The 21,991-nt window shown below is 42.0% G+C and overlaps 1 protein-coding gene and 1 pseudogene across 1 annotated transcript; both read left to right on the forward strand.

Annotated features, from left to right (window-relative positions):
* The first annotated feature begins 32 nt into the window (after positions 1 to 32).
* LOC134294924 (zinc finger protein 24-like) lies at positions 33 to 5,201 on the forward strand. The gene is made up of 2 exons (XM_062966794.1): positions 33 to 298; positions 3,688 to 5,201. The coding sequence occupies exon 2, from the start codon at positions 3,816 to 3,818 to the stop codon at positions 4,374 to 4,376; it is 561 nt and encodes a 186-aa protein (XP_062822864.1). The 5' UTR covers positions 33 to 298; positions 3,688 to 3,815; the 3' UTR covers positions 4,377 to 5,201.
* A 5,908-nt stretch (positions 5,202 to 11,109) lies between these two features.
* LOC134294913 (zinc finger protein 91-like) lies at positions 11,110 to 21,991 on the forward strand (annotated as a pseudogene).

Here is a 21,991-nt window from a genome sequence, read left to right on the forward strand (position 1 = left end):
CCCCTCCGTCCTTCTGCCGTTAACGGTCACTCCAGGAATCGGCCAATGGGAATGGGCCTCGTCTCTCCGCGTCACCCGTCTCCGGGCAGACTCGCCGGCGCCTTCCCGCCTCTGGGCCGGACTCTCCTGGCCCGCTCCTCATCGCAGGCAGGCTGCTGAAGCGGAGAAGGGGGGGCCAGGCCAAGGAGCGGGAGGCGCCTCTGCGTGGACGGGTCGTGTCGGGGAAGCAGCCTCCTCTCTCCGCCTCCGCTCGGCGAGGTTTCCCGGCTTCCTAAAGTGTCGCTTGAGAACCTGAAGTGTAGGTCTGACGGGGTTTTTACCTTCAAAATAATCCTTACCTCAGCTTGAAAGGTAATCTTTACCTCAGCTTGAAAGGTAATCCTTACCTCAGCTTGAAAGGTAATCTTTTCCTCAGCTTTAAAGGTAATCTTTACCTCAGCTTGAAAGGTAATCTTTTCCTCAGCTTGAAAGGTAATCTTTACCTCAGCTTGAAAGGTAATCTTTACCTCAGCTTGAAAGGTAATCTTTACCTCAGCTTGAAAGGTAATCTTTACCTCAGCTTGAAAGGTAATCTTTACCTCAGCTTTAAAGGTAATCTTTACCTCAGCTTGAAAGGTAATCTTTTCCTCAGCTTTAAAGGTAATCTTTACCTCAGCTTGAAAGGTAATCTTTTCCTCAGCTTTAAAGGTAATCTTTTCCTCAGCTTTAAAGGTAATCTTTTCCTCAGCTTTAAAGGTAATCTTTACCTCAGCTTGAAAGGTAATCTTTTCCTCAGCTTGAAAGGTAATCTTTACCTCAGCTTTAAAGGTAATCTTTACCTCAGCTTGAAAGGTAATCTTTACCTCAGCTTGAAAGGTAATCTTTACCTCAGCTTGAAAGGTAATCTTTACCTCAGCTTGAAAGGTAATCTTTACCTCAGCTTGAAAGGTAATCTTTACCTCATCTTTAAGGGTGGAAATCACCGTGGGTGCCAAAAGGAAAGGTAGGATTGTTTTGAATATTGAATATTATGGCTCTGATGTATAACTAATGAGGTATAGTTTAAGCTATTAACAAAAGAACGATATCAGTGTCTTCTGTGCCACCGAGGGAGAGGGAAGAGAGGCCTGCTCTTTGTTATGGCTTTACATCCTTCTCTTTCACCCAAGGCCTAGGATTATAAACATGGCCTCAAGTTCTGGAAGATCCAAATGTCCTCTTCTCCTCAGGACTCAGGCCTTCCCACGCTATCCAGCCTCCTTCCCGCCTCCTTTTCCAGTTCTTTGCATGTATTTCATCTATATATATAAAAGAGTGATGGCATCAGGGCAGCGGACAAAACAACAAAACTACAGGCCCCCCAATCTCGAAATTTGACAACACAACCCATCATTCACGTCTCTAGGTTAATACAACAAAAAGAAAAGAAAAATAAAGTCCCAATTACAGGGAGAGGAATAATAGTTTTTATCCAATTGCTGCCAGTTCGAAGGCTAAGCTCCGCCCACTTGGTCTCCTAGCAACCCACTCAGCCCAGTGTTAATAAAAGAATAAAAAGTAAAATAAATACAAATAATACAATAAAAATAATTAAAAACACTAAAAAATTAATACAATAAAATACTATTAACAAAATAACTAAAAATAATACAACAAAATAATAAAATATAATAAATAAAAAAGATAAGTTACAATAAAATTAATTTAAAAAATACAAATAACGTCAAATAAAAATTCCACAAAAACTTTAAACCAATACCACCACCACTTTGCCACAGCAACGCGTGGCCGGGCACAGCTAGTCTCATCATAACGACTGCCATATAGATCCGAAATATCAATTTATTTATTTACAGCATTTCTATTCCGCCCTTCTTTCTCACCCCAAAGGGGACTCAGGGCGGATCACATGACACATATAGGCAAACATTCAAAGCCTTTAACATTCAAAGCCTTTAACATAGAACAAAGACAAGACAAACATAGGCTCCGAGTGGGCCTCGACCTCATGACCTCCTGGTCAAAGTGATTCATTGCAGTTGCTCTCTCTCTATGTTACATGGTTATCTTTTCTTCTTTAAACACTACACAAATATGTGTTCTTCTTTAAACACTACACAAATATGTTCCAGGGAAGTTATGCTCCCCCTCTATTCTGCCTTGGTCAGACCATACCTGGAATACTGTGTCCAATTTTGGGCACCACAGTTGAAGGGAGATGTTGACAAGCTGGAAAGCGTCCAGAGGAGGGCGACTCAAATGATTAAGGGTCTGGAGAACAAGCCCTATGAGGAGCGGCTTAAAGAGCTGGGCATGTTTAGCCTGCAGAAGAGAAGGCTGAGAGGAGACATGATAGCCATCTACAAATATGTGAAGGGAAGTCATAGGGAAGAGGGAGCAAGCTTGTTTTCTGCTGCCCTGCAGACTAGGACACGGAACAATGGCTTCAAAATACAGGAAAGGAGATTCCACCTGAACATCAGGAAGAACTTCCTCACTGTGAGAGCTGTTCGACAGTGGAACTCTCTCCCCGGGGCTGTGGTGGAGGCTCCTTCCTTGGAGGCTTTGAAGCAGAGGCTGGATGGCCATCTGTCGGGGGTGCTTTGAATGCGATTTCCTGCTTCTTAGCAGGGGGTTGGACTAGATGGCCCATGTGGTCTCTTCCAACTCTACTATTCTATGATTCTATGATTCTATGATTCTATGTGTCGTTCTAAAATATCTAATTAACAAGATTGTGTTCTAATCAAAGAGTGCTGATAGGTCAATGATTCAAAGTATCTTGAATAAAGAGTTCAGAAATAGTACAAAATGTAACTATACTATTAATATTACTTTAGTCAACAGATCCTGCTGTGGTCATCTTCCTTTGCTTTGTGAATTCAGTGAAGGGCTTCCATTCTTCTTGGAAGTTTCTGTATATTTGTTTGTTGTGCAGCTGAAGTTAGTTTGTCCTTTTTGGCCACTTCGAAACCTTTTGTCATCCAGTTTTCTGGTGTTGGCATGTCTTCTTGTTTCCATAGTTTTGCGTATTCAGTTCTTGCTTCTGTTGTTATATAAAGAAAGAGTCTTTCTTGATGTTTCCCAGTAGAAAAAGTTCTGGTCTTAATGGGATTTTGTACTCTAGAATAGTTTCCATGTCTCACCCATCAAGGGGACTCAGGGCAGCTTACAATATAAAACACATATATCAAACAATTACAGTCACATTTCAAAATTCCATTTAAATTAAATTACATTCAAACCTTCATAAATATACATATAAATAAACATTCAAGGCGCATTTCAAGTCCAAACTGGGTCTGTCATTATACCTTGGATCATATACAGTAGAGTCTCACTTATCCAAGCTAAATGGGCCAGCAGAAGCTTGGATGAGCGAATATCTTAGATAATAAGGAGGGATTAAGGAAAAGCCTATTAAACATCAAATAAGGTTAGGATTTTACAAATTAAGTACCAAAATATCATGTCATACAACAAATTTGACAGAAAAAGTAGTAATGTTATGTTGTAATTACTGTATTTACGAATTTAGCACCAAAATATCACGATATATTGAAAACATTGACTACAAAAATGGCTTGGATTATCCAGAAGCTTGGATAAGCGAGGCTTGGATAAGTGAGACTCTACTGTAGTTGTCATTTCTGCTGCTACTATTGCTCAAAAGCCTGGTCCCACAACCTTTCTGCCTTTCTTTCACAGAGGAAATGTGATTTTTGGCTGAGAATTTTGGAGTAGAGCCTGTGGAGGGATTTCTTTCCCTTGAAAGAAAGAAGAGGGAGGAAAAACATCTTGGATACGGTTGGGTTCTTCACTAGAGTGGTTCCAGCATGGAGAGACCCAACTCACGTGGGCCTGAAGCAGGACCTGGGGGCAGTGGGGAATCCTGGGAAAGAACCAGACATGAGTCCCTGAGTGTGGACCTTGACAGCTCGGACACACAGCGCCAGCGCTTCAGGCAGTCCTCCTACCAAGAGGGTGAAGGACCCAGAGGGGTTTGCAGTCGTCTCCACGATCTGTGCCGCCAGTGGCTGAAGCCAGAGCAGCACACCAAGGCCGAGGTGCTGGACCTGGTGACCCTGGAGCAGTTCCTGAGCATCCTGCCCCCAGAGATGGGGAGCTGGGTCCGAGAGTGTGGGGCAGAGACCTGTTCCCAGGCGGTGGCCCTGGCGGAAGGCTTCCTCCTGAGTCGGGCCGAGGACAAGGAGCAGGAAGGACAGGTGAGAGCATTCCCTCTGGGTTTCACTAACCTGGAGACTGATGGACAGGTTAAACGTACATCCTGCCTTTCTTCCAAGATGGGACCGATGTGGGGGATGAGCAAGGCCCTGCTCCCTCGGCCTCTCTCCCCACCTGCTCTGCCCCTCCATCTCTACCGTCAGCTTGGTTGATGCTCTGCTCAAGATAGAACATAGACAATGATGGGAGGGGAAGGGGGGCATTGGTTCCAAACTAGGTTCCCATCTCAGAGTTATTCTTTCCAAAAAGGTCTAGAGGTCTGTGATATTTCTGAACTTTTTCCAAACTCCTTCTGGAATGCTCTGTGCTCTTCCAGGCCCATAATAATAACTCCATGGAAGTCCCTGCACCAGAGGAATCTCCACCAGACACCACCCAGAGTCTCAGGCAGAAGGAGCTGAAGCGGGAAGGAGACGGGGCTGCCGCCTTGCAGGGTGAGAAGGGACTCTTCTGGGAGTTTTGGGGTTTTGTGCCAGTGGAAATTCCGCTTTGGGGAATTTACACAGTTTGAGCTTCAGAAGGTGAACATTTTGGGTCATTTGGCCTTGAGATTGGTATATATCTTAAACTCATGTACTTATGTACCTATGTACTTTGATAAGTATTTTATAGAAATGTAGTTTTAATGTGGATCTTTTATAGAAATATTTATTTATTATTTAATTTATATACTGATCTTCTCCCCAAGGGGGACCCAGAGCAGTCTTACACAATGGCAGAATTAAATGCCACATATAATACAACATGCAAAAAAAACCCAAACATAAAACAAAAATAAAATCTGGTATCCAAATCAAATTAAAACAATTAAAACCATGTGACCATTACAACGGGGGAAGTTTTGAGCCAAAGTCAGAGCCCTAATATGCATCTTTGTTGAATTTTGGCAATGTTCGTATTTTTAAAATTGTGTTGTAACCCGCCACAAACTGCAAGGAGAGGCAAATAAGAAATAAAATTATTGTTGTTGTTTTGTTGTTGTTGTTTTTCTTATATGTAGGCATTGGGTTATTTTAGGTAGCCCTTCAGTATCTTCCCAGGTGGGACCCTAAGCTGAGCTGAGCCCTGAAACTGAGCTGGAAGACAAACAGCAAAGAATCACTTTAGTCAATTGAACTACCAAGCCCAGTACTAGTTTCATTCCAACATATTCACAGCACTGCTTGTGAGATAAAGTCCTAAACCCTCACATTGTAGATCTTCTTGGGCTGTTGAATGCGCCTGTGTTCTTAGGGCCGTTTCCTCATTGGTCTCTTTATAGGACTGCAGTTGTCACCTCTGAGGCCTGTTTCTGTGACCAGCTTTCCACCCCTTACTCTCTCTCCAGGGTCTGGAATGATGCTGTGGCCGAATCCTCAGCCGTTTCTTCCCCTTTGCGATGGAGTGGGACTGAGTCAGGTAAGCAGAAGGATTCCTGGGAGAGGAGGACTGGGCCTGCCGGGGTGCCTTTGGTTCCAGGATTAATGGCCAAATAGATTTAAGGCGTTTCCTTAGAAGTGAAATACTAAAGGCACAATTACAAGGAGGGGAAAAAATGAAGAGAAAACTAAAGAAACCAGAATGGATGTTCAAAGAACTTTCAACGGAGCTAAGATTTAAAAGGGACATGTACATGAAATGGAAAGGGGAGGATCACCAAAGAATGTAAACGACTAAACAGCATAAGCATAAGTAGCAGATCATGAAGAAGGCCATCTGGAATCACTTAGAAAAAATGCTGTAATCACTGAAGGGCAAGATGGGTTTCTCCAAAACAAGTCATGCCAGACTAATCTGTTTTTCAGTAGAGTTCCAAGCTTGGTAGATGAAGGAAATGCAGTGGGTGTAGCACATCTTGCTTTCAGTAAGACCTTTGGAAAGGCCTCTCCTGGTTTTATAAACAACTAGTAAAAAGTGGGCTGGATAATACTCCTGTTCAGTGGATTTGTAATGGTTTGAGTGACAACGGGTGGAGTGGGCCCAGTACTGCTCAACATGCGTATCTTATTTTCAGATGACAAAAAATTAGCAAGCATAGCTGACAGTCTAGAAGATAGGATCACAATTCAAAATGGCCTGAACATGTTAGAGAGCTGGGCCAAAACTAACCCAATTAATGTCAACAAGAATATATGTAGAGTAGTACACTTAGGCAGGAGAAAAATGCCATGCACAGGTACAGGAGGGGCAACACCTGACTTGACAATCATTCATATGATGGGATCTTGGAGTGTTAGAGGACTGCAAGTGGAACATGAGCCAACAATGTGATGCAGCAGCTGAAAAGACAATGGGATTTTGGGCTGCATCCCAAGGAATATTGTGTCTAGATTCAGGGAAGTCATGGCGACCTTCTTTCTGCTTTGGGGAGACCTCACCTGAAATTACACTGTGTCCAGTTGTGGGCATCACAATAAAAGGGGGAACATACCCTGATTCCATTTCTGATTCTATATATCAATTAAGAAATGGTTCTTACCTGTGACCAACCCGTCGTCTCTACAAAGCTTACCTTTGTGGCATGGAGGCCTTCGCCCTTTCCCTTTCAAGCAACCAGCAGGAATGTAAGTTTACTTTAAATTATTTCTTGTCATCATTTTTTTTGATATCTCTCACGTGAGGAGGGAATCTTTTCTTCTTCCGCCAGGGCCCAATCGCCTTTGAGGATGTGGCTGTGGATTTCTCCCTGGAGGAGTGGGTTCTCCTGAATCCGGACCAGAAAGCCTTGCACAAGCAGGTCATGGAGGAGATGAATGGGATTGTGGCCTCTCTTGGTAAGGCTCCCTCACTGATGGGGATTTCTGTTTCAAAAGGCAGTATTAGCCTAAATCGTCACAGTCACTGAGGGTCCGCAAGGCAGGGCTTGTGTTAGAAATATATGACATAAGAGTAAATAATAATAATAATAAGCACCAATTCAGACTCAAGTGGGAAGATTACCATAACTGGAGTCAAGTCAAAGTCAGTCAGTCAGTCTCTCTCTCTCTCTCTCTCTCTCTTACTCTCTCTCTCTCTCTCTCTCAATCTCTCTGAGTGTTTGTGTGAGAAGAAAATAGAGGGAGGGAGCAGATTGGCTGGAGAGAGGGGCCGGAGAACGGATCATGAAAAAAAACAAACTTCCCGTAGCATCAGATACGCATAGGCGGCTATACACCTTATGATTGGTGTGGTATTCAACCTTGTTTTTCCTCCCAACCAGGCAGGCTAGTCTTTGCGTGTCTGAAGGCTCAGCTCTCTCTCTCTACGCTGCCTCTCCCAGCACACAAACAGCCCCCAGCCTCATTCATTTGCAAGATGGTGACATTTAATATCATGTGCTCTATGTTCTGTGCTTGTGAATGATTGGGGCTTGAGGTTTTTGTGCACAGGGAGAGGCATAGAGCAGCCGTCAAACTCTGCCCCTCTCCTTCAAGTGGTAAGAGTGTCACTCATGGTAGTTTCACATCTGCAGAAATCTAGCTCTTTCCAATTGAGTGCATCTTTTTGAAACACTCTGTATATTTATTTCATCCTAAATGTTAGAAAATCCCAAATTATCCGCAGCCACTTTCCTAAATTCTCATATGTGAAGAAGTTGCAGCTCCCCTGTAAAAGGTGTGCAGAATTAGACAGGTATTGGAATCAGAGCTGAACAAAGGGACAGTCGACAGAATGATATTTCCAAGAAGTCTCAGGATTTTGTAAGGGAAGACTACCCTCCAAAAAGCAGAGAACCTATAAATACCATCAGGAAACTGATAGTTGAGCATTCAGCTCACAACGAACAGAGCAAGGAAGTGATCTGTAAAAAATCAAGAACTTCAGAAACAAAGATGCAGAGTCCAGTCTTTAAAATTACAAAAGGTTTATTTACAAAAAAAAACCTCCCTTTCTAAATAGTAAAGGACTGAGTCTGAGCTGCTCTCTATTTCCATCTCTTCTTGGGATTAAAAGAGAGGGAAAAACTCCAAGCCCTACATCTCTCCTGACACACAAACAGAGAGAGGTCTTAATACACACAGTACACACTGAGATATAAGTCAGAAATCTGAAGCAAAAGCATGCACCATTCTACAAAACCAATCAGAATGAGAGAAAGAAACCGAGAGAACAAATAGATACATCCCAACTGTCAATCAGGAGACAAGTGGGAGGGATTCCTTCAGCCTATTCTGAAACTGGAATCGATCAGAGATGGAAGAATGGAGTTCCCCCAAAGTTACGGAAGGTGCGCTAAAAGAGAGGAAAACGATGATAAAGTGTAACTGAAAACGTTAGTGAAGCTTTGTATGTTTGGTTTACGCAGTCCAGAGACAAAGGTGTGCCTATCTCAGGGCCTATTTTACAGCAAAAGGTGTTGCGTTTTCGAAAGGAATGTAATGAAGGGGATCCAGATTTTACAGCAAGCATTGGCTGGCTCGACAAGTGGAAGAAACGTTATGGAATCCGTCAGCTAAGTGTTTGTGGTGAGAAGCTGTCATCAAATTATCAAGAAATGGAGGCATTCATGAAAAAAAAAATTCAAGAATTTATTGAAACTGAAAACCTAACGGGCGATCAGATGTTGAATTGTGACAAGACCGGCCTCAGTTGCAAAGTGTTACCCGGTAGGAGTCTTGCAGCCAGAACTGAAGCAGCAGCCCCTGGCTAAAAGCACAGCAAAGAGAGGCTGACAATTTTAGCGTGCAGCAATGCTACCGCAAACCACAAAATGGACCTTGCAATGATTGGGAAGCCCAAAAATCCCAGAGCCTTTAAAACAGTTTCAAAAAACGCTCTTCCTGTAAAATAGTACAATCAAAAAAGTGTGTTGCTGACCAGTGAAATTTTCAAAGATGATGATGATGATTACACTTTATTTATATTCCGCCCCATCTCCTCGAGGGGACTCAGGGCGGATCACAGTACACATACAAGGCAAACATTCAATGCCGTTTGGAGACAGGACAGAAAAGAATAAGACAAACAGAAGGAGGTATGTTGTCTTGAAGTCCAGTTTTTTGGTGCCTTGGAGGCTGATGTTGGGCTCAGATTCAGTCACAGGGGTGCTGTTGCTTCATTCTCTATGAGGGAGAGCTATCAGAACTTCCTCCTTCCAACTTCCTCTTTGTCACCACATTTCTGGTCTTGATGTTTATGATGTCGCAAAATACCTCCCTCGCAATGTATGGTACCTAATTTCTCTACTTACAGCTCATAGACTGTTTTCGAACTGCTTAGGTAAACAGTGAGCTGGGCTTGAGGTCGAGCGCTCACCCCCAACCGGGCTTCGAACTGGCCACCTTTCGGTTGGTAGATCTTATTACTGCTGGTGATTTACCAGCTGTGCTACAGTCCAGCCCTAAGGAATTTGTTCCTTCCATGGATAAATTTTTAAAAGAAAATGACCTGCCCAGAAATGCGGTTTTGTTGCTAGTTAATGCCCCGACATCCCCTGATGCAGAGGAGCTTCAAGAGGGGACATGAAGGCGATGTTTCTTCCACATAATGTAACCGCCATATGACAACCAATGGATCTCGGCATTTTGGAAACGCCTAAAAAGGAACTATCACAGGAAGCTATTGTCTACAATGATAGAAGAAATAGAATAAGGGCAAGACAGGATTGAAAAATGGAAACGCATCCGTGTAAAGGAAGTTGCTTCTTGGGTTGCAAGGGCATGGACTGTGGTTGGGGTCCAACAATTGCCAGGTCTTGGAAGAAGTTGTTAGGCGAAGGTAAGGATGAGATTATGGGAAGGAAAAGCCCAGATGAAACCGAAGAAAGCATTCTACCCTTAGTACGGAGTGTCCCTGGGTGTGAGAATGCGTCTTCGTAAGAAGTTGGAAGTTGGATGAACGAAGACGATCAGTATGAAATAACGGATGAGGAAATTGTTGCTCTTATCAGTAACGATGGCGACAAAAACTGATGATCAGGCATCAACTGTCGAGCCTCTCAGAATGTTGCACAAGGATAGAGTTAGGGTTCTAGAAACCGCAATGACACACATCGAGCAACAACAAGAAGCGACAGGGATTGACAAAATGATGCTGCAAAGATGGTGAGACTTGGCAGCGGAGAAACAGCAGTTGTCAGAAAAGCAGGCAAGGATCACAGATTTAAAAAAAAATCTTCACAAGACTTAACTTTTTACGGATTTAACTTCGAACAATGTTAGTTTATGCAATTCTATATTTATAATCAATTTTAATAGTAAACACTTTTGTAGTCAATGCTTTCAATACATTGCGATGTTTTGGTGCTAAATTAGTAAATACAGTGATTTCTCCATAATGTTACCGTGTACCGTGTATTGAACTGCTTTTTATGTCAATTTGTTGTAAAACATGATGTTTTGGTGCTTAATTTCTAAAATCATAATGTAATTTGACTTTTGATAGGCTTTTCCTTAATCCCTCCTTGTTATCCAACATTTTCACTTATCCAATGTTCTGCCAGCCAGTTTATGTTGGATAATCGAGACTCTGCTCTACTCTGAAATTAGGTATGGGATCTTCTACGTTGGAGAGGAAAAATCCAACCTTAAGGGAGTATGGGAAGAGAGAACTGGGATTGGGGGAGAGAAAGAAAAAGGAGGGAAGGATGGTGAAATGGGTGGTAGTTGGTAAAGTCTAAAGCTAGAGAAAAAGGCAAGCATTTGGATGTGAAGGGAAAAGGCATCCATTCCCCAGAGAGAAGGAGACGGAATAAAAAACCGGGCTGGGCTGAGCAACAGGGAGCCTCTGGAGCGTATGTTACTCATCTCTCTCTTAGAGGCTCCAGGCAGACAACCAGGGTCCATCTTCACTGAACAAGGGGAGGGGAAAAGACAACGTGTATATCTCCTTTTCCTCCATGTCTGTGTTGTTTTGAGGATCATTTCAATCCACTTCTTATCCCACATCCTTTGAGTCTTTATGACTCACACTGAGGAATGATTGTTTATGTTCTTCTTCACAGTAGATAACGGGGAGAAGAGCCATGTATGCACCAAGTACAGGAAGCATTTGGGACACAACGTGTGCCTTCATCGATACCAGCAAGCCCACAGAGAAGATGGAGGTTCTGCCAAAGAAAGGCCTGACAAATGCAGTGTATGTGGGCAGTGTTTTATCCAAAATATGGCACTTGTGCTTCACAAGACACTCGAAGTTGGGAAAAGCCATCTTAAAGGGAAAGTATCTGCAAAATGTGTGGTGAAACACAAAAAATTTCACACAGGTCAGGAACCATACAGATGCCAAGAGTGCGGGAAGTGTTTTGCTTCCAGTTCAGCATTGGTGAAGCACTAAAGACTCCACACAGGAGAGAAGCCATACCAATGCCAGGAGTGTGGGAAACGTTTTGCTGACAGTTCAGCCTTGGTGAGCCACAAAAGACTCCACACAGGAGAGAAGCCATACCAATGCCAGGCGTGTGGGAAATGTTTTGCTGACAGTTCAAACTTGGTGAGCCACAAAAGACTCCACACAGGAGAGAAGCCATACCAATGCCAGGAGTGTGGGAAATGTTTTGCTGAAAGTTCAGCCTTGGTGAGCCACAAAATACTCCACACAGGAGAGAAGCCATACCAATGTCAGGAGTGTGGGAAATGTTTTGCTGACAGTTCAACCTTGGTGAAACACAAAAGACTCCACACAGGAGAGAAGCCACACCAATGCCAGGAGTGTGGGAAATGTTTTGCTGACAGTTCAAACTTGGTGAGCCACAAAAGACTCCACACAGGAGAGAAGCCAAACCAATGCCAGGAGTGTGGGAAATGTTTTGCTTCCAGTTCAACCTTGGTGAGCCACAAAATACTCCACACAGGAGAGAAGCCAAACGAATGCCAGGAGTGTGGGAAATGTTTTGCTGAAAGTTCAGCCTTGGTGAGCCACAAAATACTCCACACAGGAGAGAAGCCATACCAATGCCAGGAGTGTGGGAAATGTTTTGCTGAAAGTTCAGCCTTGGTGAGCCACAAAATACTCCACACAGGAGAGAAGCCATACCAATGTCAGGAGTGTGGGAAATGTTTTGCTGACAGTTCAACCTTGGTGAAACACAAAAGACTCCACACAGGAGAGAAGCCACACCAATGCCAGGAGTGTGGGAAATGTTTTGCTGACAGTTCAAACTTGGTGAGCCACAAAAGACTCCACACAGGAGAGAAGCCAAACCAATGCCAGGAGTGTGGGAAATGTTTTGCTTCCAGTTCAACCTTGGTGAGCCACAAAAGACTCCACACAGGAGAGAAGCCAAACCAATGCCAGGAGTGTGGGAAATGTTTTACTGAAAGTTCAGCCTTGGTGAGCCACAAAATACTCCACACAGGAGAGAAGCCAAACCAATGCCAGGAGTGTGGGAAATGTTTTGCTGAAAGTTCAGCCTTGGTGAGCCACAAAATACTCCACACAGGAGAGAAGCCATACCAATGTCAGGAGTGTGGGAAATGTTTTGCTGACAGTTCAACCTTGGTGAAACACAAAAGACTCCACACAGGAGAGAAGCCACACCAATGCCAGGAGTGTGGGAAATGTTTTGCTTACAGTTCAACCTTGGTGAAACACAAAAGACTCCACACAGGAGAGAAGCCATACCAATGCCAGGAGTGTAGGAAATGTTTTGCTGACAGTTCAACCTTGGTGAAACACAAAAGACTCCACACAGGAGAGAAGCCATACCAATGCCAAGAGTGTGGGAAATGTTTTGCTTACAGTTCACAATTGGTGAGACACAAAAGACTCCACACAGGAGAGAAGCCATACCAATGCCAGGAGTGTGGGAAATGTTTTGCTTACAGTTCACAATTGGTGAGACACAAAAGACTCCACACAGGAGAGAAGCCATACCAATGCCAGGAGTGTAGGAAATGTTTTGCTGACAGTTCAACCTTGGTGAAACACAAAAGACTCCACACAGGAGAGAAGCCATACCAATGCCAGGAGTGTGGGAAATGTTTTGCTTCCAGTTCAGACTTGGTGAGGCACAAAAGAAGCCACACAGGAGAGAAGCCTTACAAATGCCATGAATGTTTACTTTTTTTTAAAAGTAAACTCGACCGAGGAAATAAGGGAGACATTTGTAGACTTCTATCAGGAATTGTATAAAAAACAAATACATGGAGAATTTGACGAAAAAATACAGAAAATAATAGATAGAGAAGACAATAGGAAACTAGGAACAGAAATATCGTATCAAGAAATAGAACAGGTTATCGACACACTGAAAAATAGAAAATCTCCAGGAGGGGATGGATACACTGCAGAATTTTACAAAGAAATGAAAGAAATAATAATTCCAGAATTGAAGATTCTATTTAATAACATAATGAAGGGAGGGAAAATCCCTGACACATGGAGAGAATCAGAGATAATAACAGTAAGAAAAAGTGGGAAAGATCCAGAAGATCCCAATTCATACAGACCCATTAGGCTCCTAAATCAGGATTATAAAATATTCACGAAAATATTAGTAAATAGAATAGAAGAGATTATATCCAAAATAGTAAAGGAAGATCAATATGGTTTTATAAAAGGCAGGAATATTGTGCACCCTATAAGAAATGTATTAAACATCCTTAATTGTTGTGGAATTTCGTTTGGACGCGGATGAAGAAAGCAGACTGACAGCAGAAGTTGTCTTCAAGATAGTTTACTTTTGGCCAAGAGCAGGTGACAATGTTAGCTAATGCCCAGAAAACGCAATGCCACACCTTGCCTGTAGTGGCTTTCCAATTTATACAATTTCACAGAGCATGCGCAGAAAGCTAACTGACAATGGAATTTGCTGACTATTACAATCCTTTTGGACATGCGTAGTTGCCTTGTAACTTATATAACTCATTACTCATCACATCAGGTGAAGTGTCCATAGTTTGCTCCACGTATGCACTATCCTCAGGTGACATGTTCATAGTTCATCCCACGTAACTCATCCGGGCAGCCAAATCATTACTGCAGTTTGCATGACCTTATATTGTGAGCAAAGAGCAAATGTCAGGCAGAACATGTCCTGTCAACACTTTCATGGAAAAACAAGATTTTTGAGTAAGGGTCATCTAGGTAAGGGATTATTAGGGTCTTTAAATAAAATATTCAAGAGCTGCTACATTAAATCATAACAAAAAAAGAAAGTTTGCACTATTAAAGTTAGACATTTATAAAGCCTTTGATTCACTAAACCACAAATATCTGTTACAACTAATGGGTAATTACGGATTTGACATTTCATTTATTAAAATAGTAAAAGAGTTATATAGTAATTCAAGAGCAAGAATAAGAGTAAATGAAGGCTTAACAAAATATTTCAAAACAGAAAGAGGTGTAAAACAAGGTTGTCCTCTGTCTCCGCTCCTATTTGCATTAGCAATGGAACCTCTAGCAGATAGAATAAGAAACAACGGCAGGATAAAGGGATATCAAATTAGGAACGAAGAGGTGAAGATAAATCTTTATGCGGACGATAATGGAAAACCCAGCAGAAGCTATTCATGAAATACAAATAATATTAAAAGATTTTGAAAGGTATTCAGGATTGAAAGTGAATATGAGCAAATCAGAAATGATGATATACAATATGGGGAAAAAGGAGCAGAAGGAGCTGCAGACAAAAATGGGAGACATAAAAATAATAAGAAATAAAATAAAATATTTAGGTATAACCATTACAAAAGAAATAATTAAGTTAAAAGTAGCCAATTATGGGACAATATGGAAAAAATCCAGGAAAAATTAAAAGCCTGGGGAGATAAACAATTAAGTATCCCACGAAAAATATTAGCACTAAAAAAGTGCATAATACACAAATTACTTTACCTGTTCCAAACCCTATCAATAAAAATAGACTATAGACAAATAAAAGAATGGGATAATACCTTGAGAGAATGGATATATGGAAAAAAGAGAAACAGAATAATGAAAAAGATTCAATATACCCCAAGAAGATTACTTGGATGGGGACTTCCAAATCTACAAAACTATTATGAGGCTGTGAAGAAGTGTATAATTATATTTTGTTTATAGATGACATGTGTATTTGATTTTGTTTGAACAGTCAGGTTTGGCTAAGTTTAAAATGGTGAGTATTTGAGTTGATGATGTATGGGGGAAGGTAGCCATCTTAAGGCAGGTTACCATAGCAACAGGGGCGGAGCCAACCGCCGTTTGGAAAGGAAAAGGGGGAATGTTTTGGAGACCCAGGCAGTCTGTGATTTCTAGTCACAGTGGAGGATCTGATTCTTGTGAGGAGAATCAGGTTGGCTCAAATAGAAGGATTTGAGTCAGATCTAAGTTGGACCAGACTAGGCAAGTTAGGTGACTTGTCTAGGGTCATTTATAGAGCCTGTGGATTAGGGAAAATTAATCCCAGGGGATCCAGGAGGATCAGGGTTTAGTGTAATCCAGAGAAAGAAATATTTTGAAAGTTTGACCACCTCATATCCGTTTGTAACCATTAAGCAAAGTGCCTTTAACAAGTTATATGAAACCATCAAGCTCTGTACCTGCAATAAACTTGTTTTGATTTTATTCAAATCAAGCCTCTGTCATACTCTTATATTAAGTTAAGCAACAACAACATCTGGAGTAAAACAAATAGAAACAGCTTAAAAGAACCAGTGCCATCTGCCTGACGTCTCTTCCATTGGTGGCAGCGAAGAAGATAATCAAACAAATAATTAACATTATCTCTCATAAAACATCTTTATTAAGTGGTGGTATCTGTGTGTGTGTGGGGGGGGGATCAAAAAGATTCCATCTCTGTCACACATTCCTGTCAGGCACCTCACCTCTGTACATATTGGTGGCAAGCGGAGGGATTCAAAAGGGATTCCATTCCTGTCACCCTCAGTTCTGTACAAATTTTGGTGGCAGCGGTGGGATCAAAAGGATTCCATTCCCTGTCACCCTCAGTTCTGTACAGAGGCCTTCCAACTAAGATCTTTACTAGAAATAAGTTTAAAGGGAGAAGATAAATGGATGAAAGTAGAGAACGAAATAAATGAAGGGCGGGGAAAATATGGGCTATATACTAGAGATATTAAAGAAATAAAAGAAAAACTAATAGGTCCAAGAAAGATTGAGTTTGAATGTTGGCAAAAATGGCAAAAACTATGGGCAAATAAAATTTCTGGAAAGACCCCAATTAAGAGCATGGGACTCCCTGAAAGGTTGGTAAATACCTTAGAAGAAAAAGGATTAAGGAGGGTAAAAGATATGTGGAAACAAGATGGAGGGATAATTAACTGGCTAAACCTTTTGGAAAACGGGGGGAAAGAATATTGGTTAAAATTAAGAGGGATCTGGGAAAAAGTAAAAAAAGAGGGTGCACAGCCCACTGAAGAACTGAAGGTAGATAAATTGCTAAATGCAAGAGAAAAAACAAGTAAAGGAACAGTGGCAAAAATATACAATTTAATGGTAGAAGATAAGGAATTTATGATCCGAGCAATACGTAACAAATGGAATGGGGTTAAAATATTAAGCACACAAGAAGTAGATGAAATAATTAGGAACATAAATAAAATAAAAACAGAAAAATATAATGAATTAGAAAAAAAGATGGTATTAAGATGGTATAGAACTCCGGAACAACTGTCTTATATGATAAAAGGGACGAATTCAAAGTGCTGGCATTGTAATAAAGGAAAGGGCACTTATTCACATATGTGGTGGGAGTGTTCTGAATTAAAAAAAAATTGGCTAATGATACAAGGGAAAATCCAGGACTTATTACAGATAACAATACAAATTAATAATGATTTGTTACTTTGGGGAGTGCTGGATCATCCAAGTATAAAAACTGAGTGCCAAGAGTTATTGAAAGTAACAATAAGAGCAGCACATGCTGTGATTGCTAGAGGATGGAGAGACAAATCGAAATGGACGTTAAATAATTGGAATGATTATATGTATGATCAAGTATTGTTAGATATTACAGGAATTATGACTAACCAAGTAACAAGAATGAATAAACAAAAGGACATTACAAACAGATGGAAAGACTACTTCAACTGGGTGAAAAATGGAGGAGCCAACGATTACATTAAAGAAAAAATACAAAGACTTTACCTGTGGCTGGATCTGCAAGATTAATATAAACATACTGTGGTTGAGGAGGGAGGGTGTGGGTGGTAGGGAGGGAAAAAATATTGGCAGATGTTAAAAAAGGGAAGTAGTGTTGTTATGAATTATGAATTATGCATGTAAAATCCAATAAAAATGTAAAAAAAAAACAAATGCCATGAATGTGGAAAATGTTTTACTCGGACTTCATCCCTTAACCAGCACCAGAGAACACATACAGGCTAAAAAACAGCCACTGTGTGTAAATGTCTGATTTCAAACAGGACCCTTTGAGAAGTTCTGCGTCAGATTTGGTGGAGTCCCCGTTCTTGTTATTTGAACCTGTAAGTTGGAGGTCTGTTCTCTGGAGCAGCAGAAAGCAAGCTGTGTGTGACAATCCTTCAGAGCAGTGGTTCTCAACCTGTGGGTCCCCAGATGTTTTGGCCTTCAACTCCCATAAATCCTAATAGCTGGTAAACTGGCCGGGATTTCTGGGAGTTGTAGGCCAAAACACCTGGGGACCCACAGGTTGAGGACCACTGCTTCAGAGCGTTAAATATGATTGTCTTGTCACCTCGCCTGAAAAGAAATAAACCATATGTAATTCCATCAGTTGTTCCTTTGGTCTTAGTTTCCAGCTCCATTTCCACCTTGGTTGCAAATGTCCAGTTTTGAACGTTGTTTCCCTACAGAAACATCCTCTGTTTTCCTCTTTAGTCGGGAGTTGAAGTGGTTGGATCCTTAGGGGCAAGTGACCATGTACTCCTGCAGTTTGCAATACAAAGGAATGCTGAAACTAAGACAAGTCAAACACGCATTGTGGACTTTAAGAGAGCTGACTTCCAAAAAATGAAGGAATTACTGAGCGGCATTCCATGGACACCGATATTAAAAAACAAGGGAGTTAAGGATGGATGGGAGTTTTTCAAAAGTGAAATACTCAAGGCGCAAATGCAAACAGTGCCAACAAAGAAGAAAAATAAGACAAGTGCAAAGAAGCCAGAATGGATGTCCAAAGAACTTCTAACTGAGCTAAAGCTCAAAAGTGACATGCACAAGAAGTGGAAAAGGGGAGAAATCACCAAAGAAGAATTCAAATGTATAGCCAACACTTGTAGGGAAAAGGTTCGCAAGGCTAAAGCGCAAAATGAGCTCAGGCTTGCCAGGGACATAAAAAACAACAAAAAAGGCTTTTTTGCTTACGTTGGTAGAAAAAGGAAGAAAAAGGAGGCGCTAGGGCCATTGCAAGGAGAAGATGGGGTGATGGCGACAGGGGACAGGGAAAAGGCAGAACTACTTAATGCCTTCTTTGCCTCGGTCTTCTCAGAAAAAGAAAGCCATCTTCAACCTCAGCAACACGGAATGGACGAAGGATTGGGGAAAATCCAACCCCAAATAGGGAAACAAGTTGTCCAGGAACACTTGGCCTCTCTAAACGAATTCAAGTCCCCAGGGCCAGATCAGCTACACCCAAGAGTACTGAAGGAACTAGCGGAAGTTATTTCAGAACCACTGGCAATTATCTTCGAGAGTTCTTGGAGAACGGGAGAAGTCCCAGCAGATTGGAGGAGGGCGAATGTGGTCCCTATCTTCAAGAAGGGAAAAAAGAACGACCCAAACAATTACCGTCCGGTCAGCCTCACATCGATACCAGGCAAGATTCTGGAAAAGATCATTAAGGAAGTGGTCTGCGAACACTTAGAAACAAATGCGCTCATTGCTAATAGTCAACACGGATTTACCAAAAACAAGTCATGCCAGACTAATCTGATCTCTTTTTTCGATAGAGTTACGAGTTGGGTCGATACAGGGAATGCTGTGGATGTAGCCTACCTGGATTTCAGTAAGGCCTTCGACAAAGTCCCCCACGACCTTCTGGCAAACAAACTAGTAAAATGTGGGCTAGACAAAACTACGGTTAGGTGGATCTGTAATTGGCTAAGCGAACGAACCCAAAGGGTGCTCACCAATGCGTCGTCTTCATCATGGAAAGAAGTGACAAGTGGAGTGCCGCAGGGCTCCGTCCTGGGCCTGGTTCTGTTCAACATCTTTATTAACGACTTAGACGAAGGGTTAGAAGGCACGATCATCAAGTTTGCAGACGACACAAAACTGGGAGGGATAGCTAACACTCCAGAAGACAGGAGCAGAATTCAAAACGATCTTAACAGATTAGAGAGATGGCCCAAAACTAACAAAATGAAGTTCAACAGGGACAAATGCAAGATACTCCACTTAGGCAGAAAAAATGGAAATCAAAGATACAGAATGGGGGACGATGCCTGGCTTGACAGCAGTGTGTGCGAAAAAGACCTTGGAGTCCTCGTGGGGAGGAAGGGGAACATGAGCCAACAATGTGATGCAGCTGCTAAGAAAGCCAATGGGATTCTGTCCTGCATCAATAGGGGAATAGCGTCTAGATCCAGGGAAGTCCTGCTCCCCTCTATTCTGCCTTGGTCAGACCACACCTGGAATACTGTGTCCAATTTTGGACACCACAGTTGAAGGGAGATGTTGACAAGCTGGAAAGCATCCAGAGGAGGGCGACTAAAATGATTAAGGGTCTGGAGAACAAGCCCTATGAGGAGCGGCTTAAAGAGCTGGGCATGTTTAGCCTGCAGAAGAGAAGGCTGAGAGGAGACATGATAGCCATGTACAAATACGTGAAGGGAAGTCATAGGGAGGAGGGAGCAAGCTTGTTTTCTGCTGCCCTGCAGACTAGGACGCAAGGAAACAATGGCTTCAAACTACAGGAAAGGAGATTCCACCTGAACATCAGGAAGAACTTCCTCACGGTGAGAAGGGCTGTTCGACAGTGGAACTCTCTCCCCCGGGCTGTGGTGGAGGCGCCTTCCTTGGAGGCTTTTAAGCAGAGGCTGGATGGCCATCTGTCGGGGGTGCTTTGAATGCGATTTCCTGCTTCTTAGCAGGGGGTTGGACTAGATGGCCCATGTGGTCTCTTCCAACTCTACTATTCTATGATTCTATGATTCTATGAGTGGTTAGCTTGAGAAAACTACAACTGGTGCTGATGCTGATCAGGACAGAGATAAGAAGGCTAAAGCCATAATCATATTGTGCCTTCAACCCAATCAGCTGGTGCATGTGAGAAACAAAGTTTCCGCTAACGAAGTGTGGGATTCTCTTAAAGCGGTGCATCAGAGGGAATCCTGTATTTCACAGCTGATATGAACTAAGAGACTGTACAATACTAAGCTAAAGAAGAGCCAGGATGTTAAGCGGCACCTAGATTTGATGAAGCAGCTTTTTGTTGAAGCAGAGGTGTGTGGAGTTGAATTTTCAGAGGCTCAGAAATGCTTTGTACTACTGGCAAGTCTATCAGATGAGTGGGACTATCTGATCCAGTCGTTCCAAAGTTTGAGGGTCCAGGATTTGTCACTGGACTTGGGTTGTTGTAAAGTCCCCGAGGAGCTGGACAAACAAAAGTTTGAGAAGTCCCAGAAGCAAGAGCAGCCCGAGTATGTCCAGGAGGGGCGCAAGAGATGGACTTCCAACCAGATGGTGATGGTGACAACCAAGAGACATCTGTGTATGGAGTCAAAACAAAGAATGTTATTCCTGTGGGCGAGGAGGCCATATCGCCAGGAATTGTCCAGGTGCCAAGAAGAGGCCTTTCAGAGGGAGATATTCTTGTGGGAAAGGCGGAGGTGCAAAATCAACAACATCTGCTGCCCATGCTTTCATGGCTGCCAGTGATCCTGTTCAAGGGGAGAACAAGTGGTTCCTGGACTCTGGAGCAACTCATCACATTGTAATAGATCCAAAGATGTGGAAGAACCTGAAGGATACAGCGGGTACAACTGTGACTTTGGCAGATGGGACTGTGAGAACCATCAATAAGTGTGGGACTGCATATATTTCTTGTTTGGGAGTTAATTGGGAATATGTAATTTGTGTTCCAGATCTTAAGACCAATTGGTTGAGTGTCGCAACATTGACAGAATGTGATTATGATGTTTTAAATGTTTTTAGTTTTTAATGCCTTTTGTATTATATTGCTGATGTGATGGCACTGTGTTGCCAATTTGTAAGCCGCACTGAGTCCCCCAGGGGAGAAGGGCGGGGTAGAAATACCGGATATAAATAAATAAATAAATAAATTATAAAGTTGTCTTTAAAGGAATTTATTGCTTTGTTTTGAAAAAAAGGAAAAATTGTGTGAAAAGGAGTTAAAAGAAACAAATTGTTTCAAATGATTTGCAAATTTGCAAAGATGGTGCAGAGGTTTATTATGTAAAGAAACAAATTGTGCATGATAGATGCATTCATTATCTGCACAGAGCAATGGGACATACTGATGTCAAAGTGCTGAATCAAATGCTAAATGTTTGCATAGATTTTGAATGTGAGAAATGTGACCATCTGCTAGATTGTGCAGTTTGTAAAGAGGTAAAGGTTAAACCAATTCAGTTTTCAAAGAAATCCAAAATCAAAGTAGACGAAATGTTTGAAATTGTTCATGTTCACCTGGCTGGACCATTTAATAAGAGTGAAGGAGGGTCTAGTTTTGCATTGTTGCTGGTGGAAAGATTAACCAGATTTGCATACATTTATTTTCTCAAGGAAAAAGTGCAGAAAAGAGAATGGAGGTGTTGCAGGTGATGAAAAATTGCATGATGAAAGATTCAGGTTGTTCTTCTAGAATTTGGCCTGAAGCCCTGCACACGAGTAATTTCATTGTGAATCGTTTGTGGAATGAGTGTATCAAAGATTTTCCATTTAAAAAGATGTACAATAAAGCTCCAAATTTGAAGTATGTAAA

Source organism: Anolis carolinensis, unplaced genomic scaffold, assembly GCF_035594765.1.
Source record: "Anolis carolinensis isolate JA03-04 unplaced genomic scaffold, rAnoCar3.1.pri scaffold_29, whole genome shotgun sequence".
In the NCBI taxonomy this organism is placed as follows: Eukaryota; Metazoa; Chordata; class Lepidosauria; order Squamata; family Dactyloidae; genus Anolis; species Anolis carolinensis.

Coding starts and splice junctions, on each gene's coding strand:
- LOC134294924 (XM_062966794.1), top strand. CDS start 3,816: ATGGAGAGACCCAACTCACGTGGGCCTGAAGCAGGACCTGGGGGCAGT.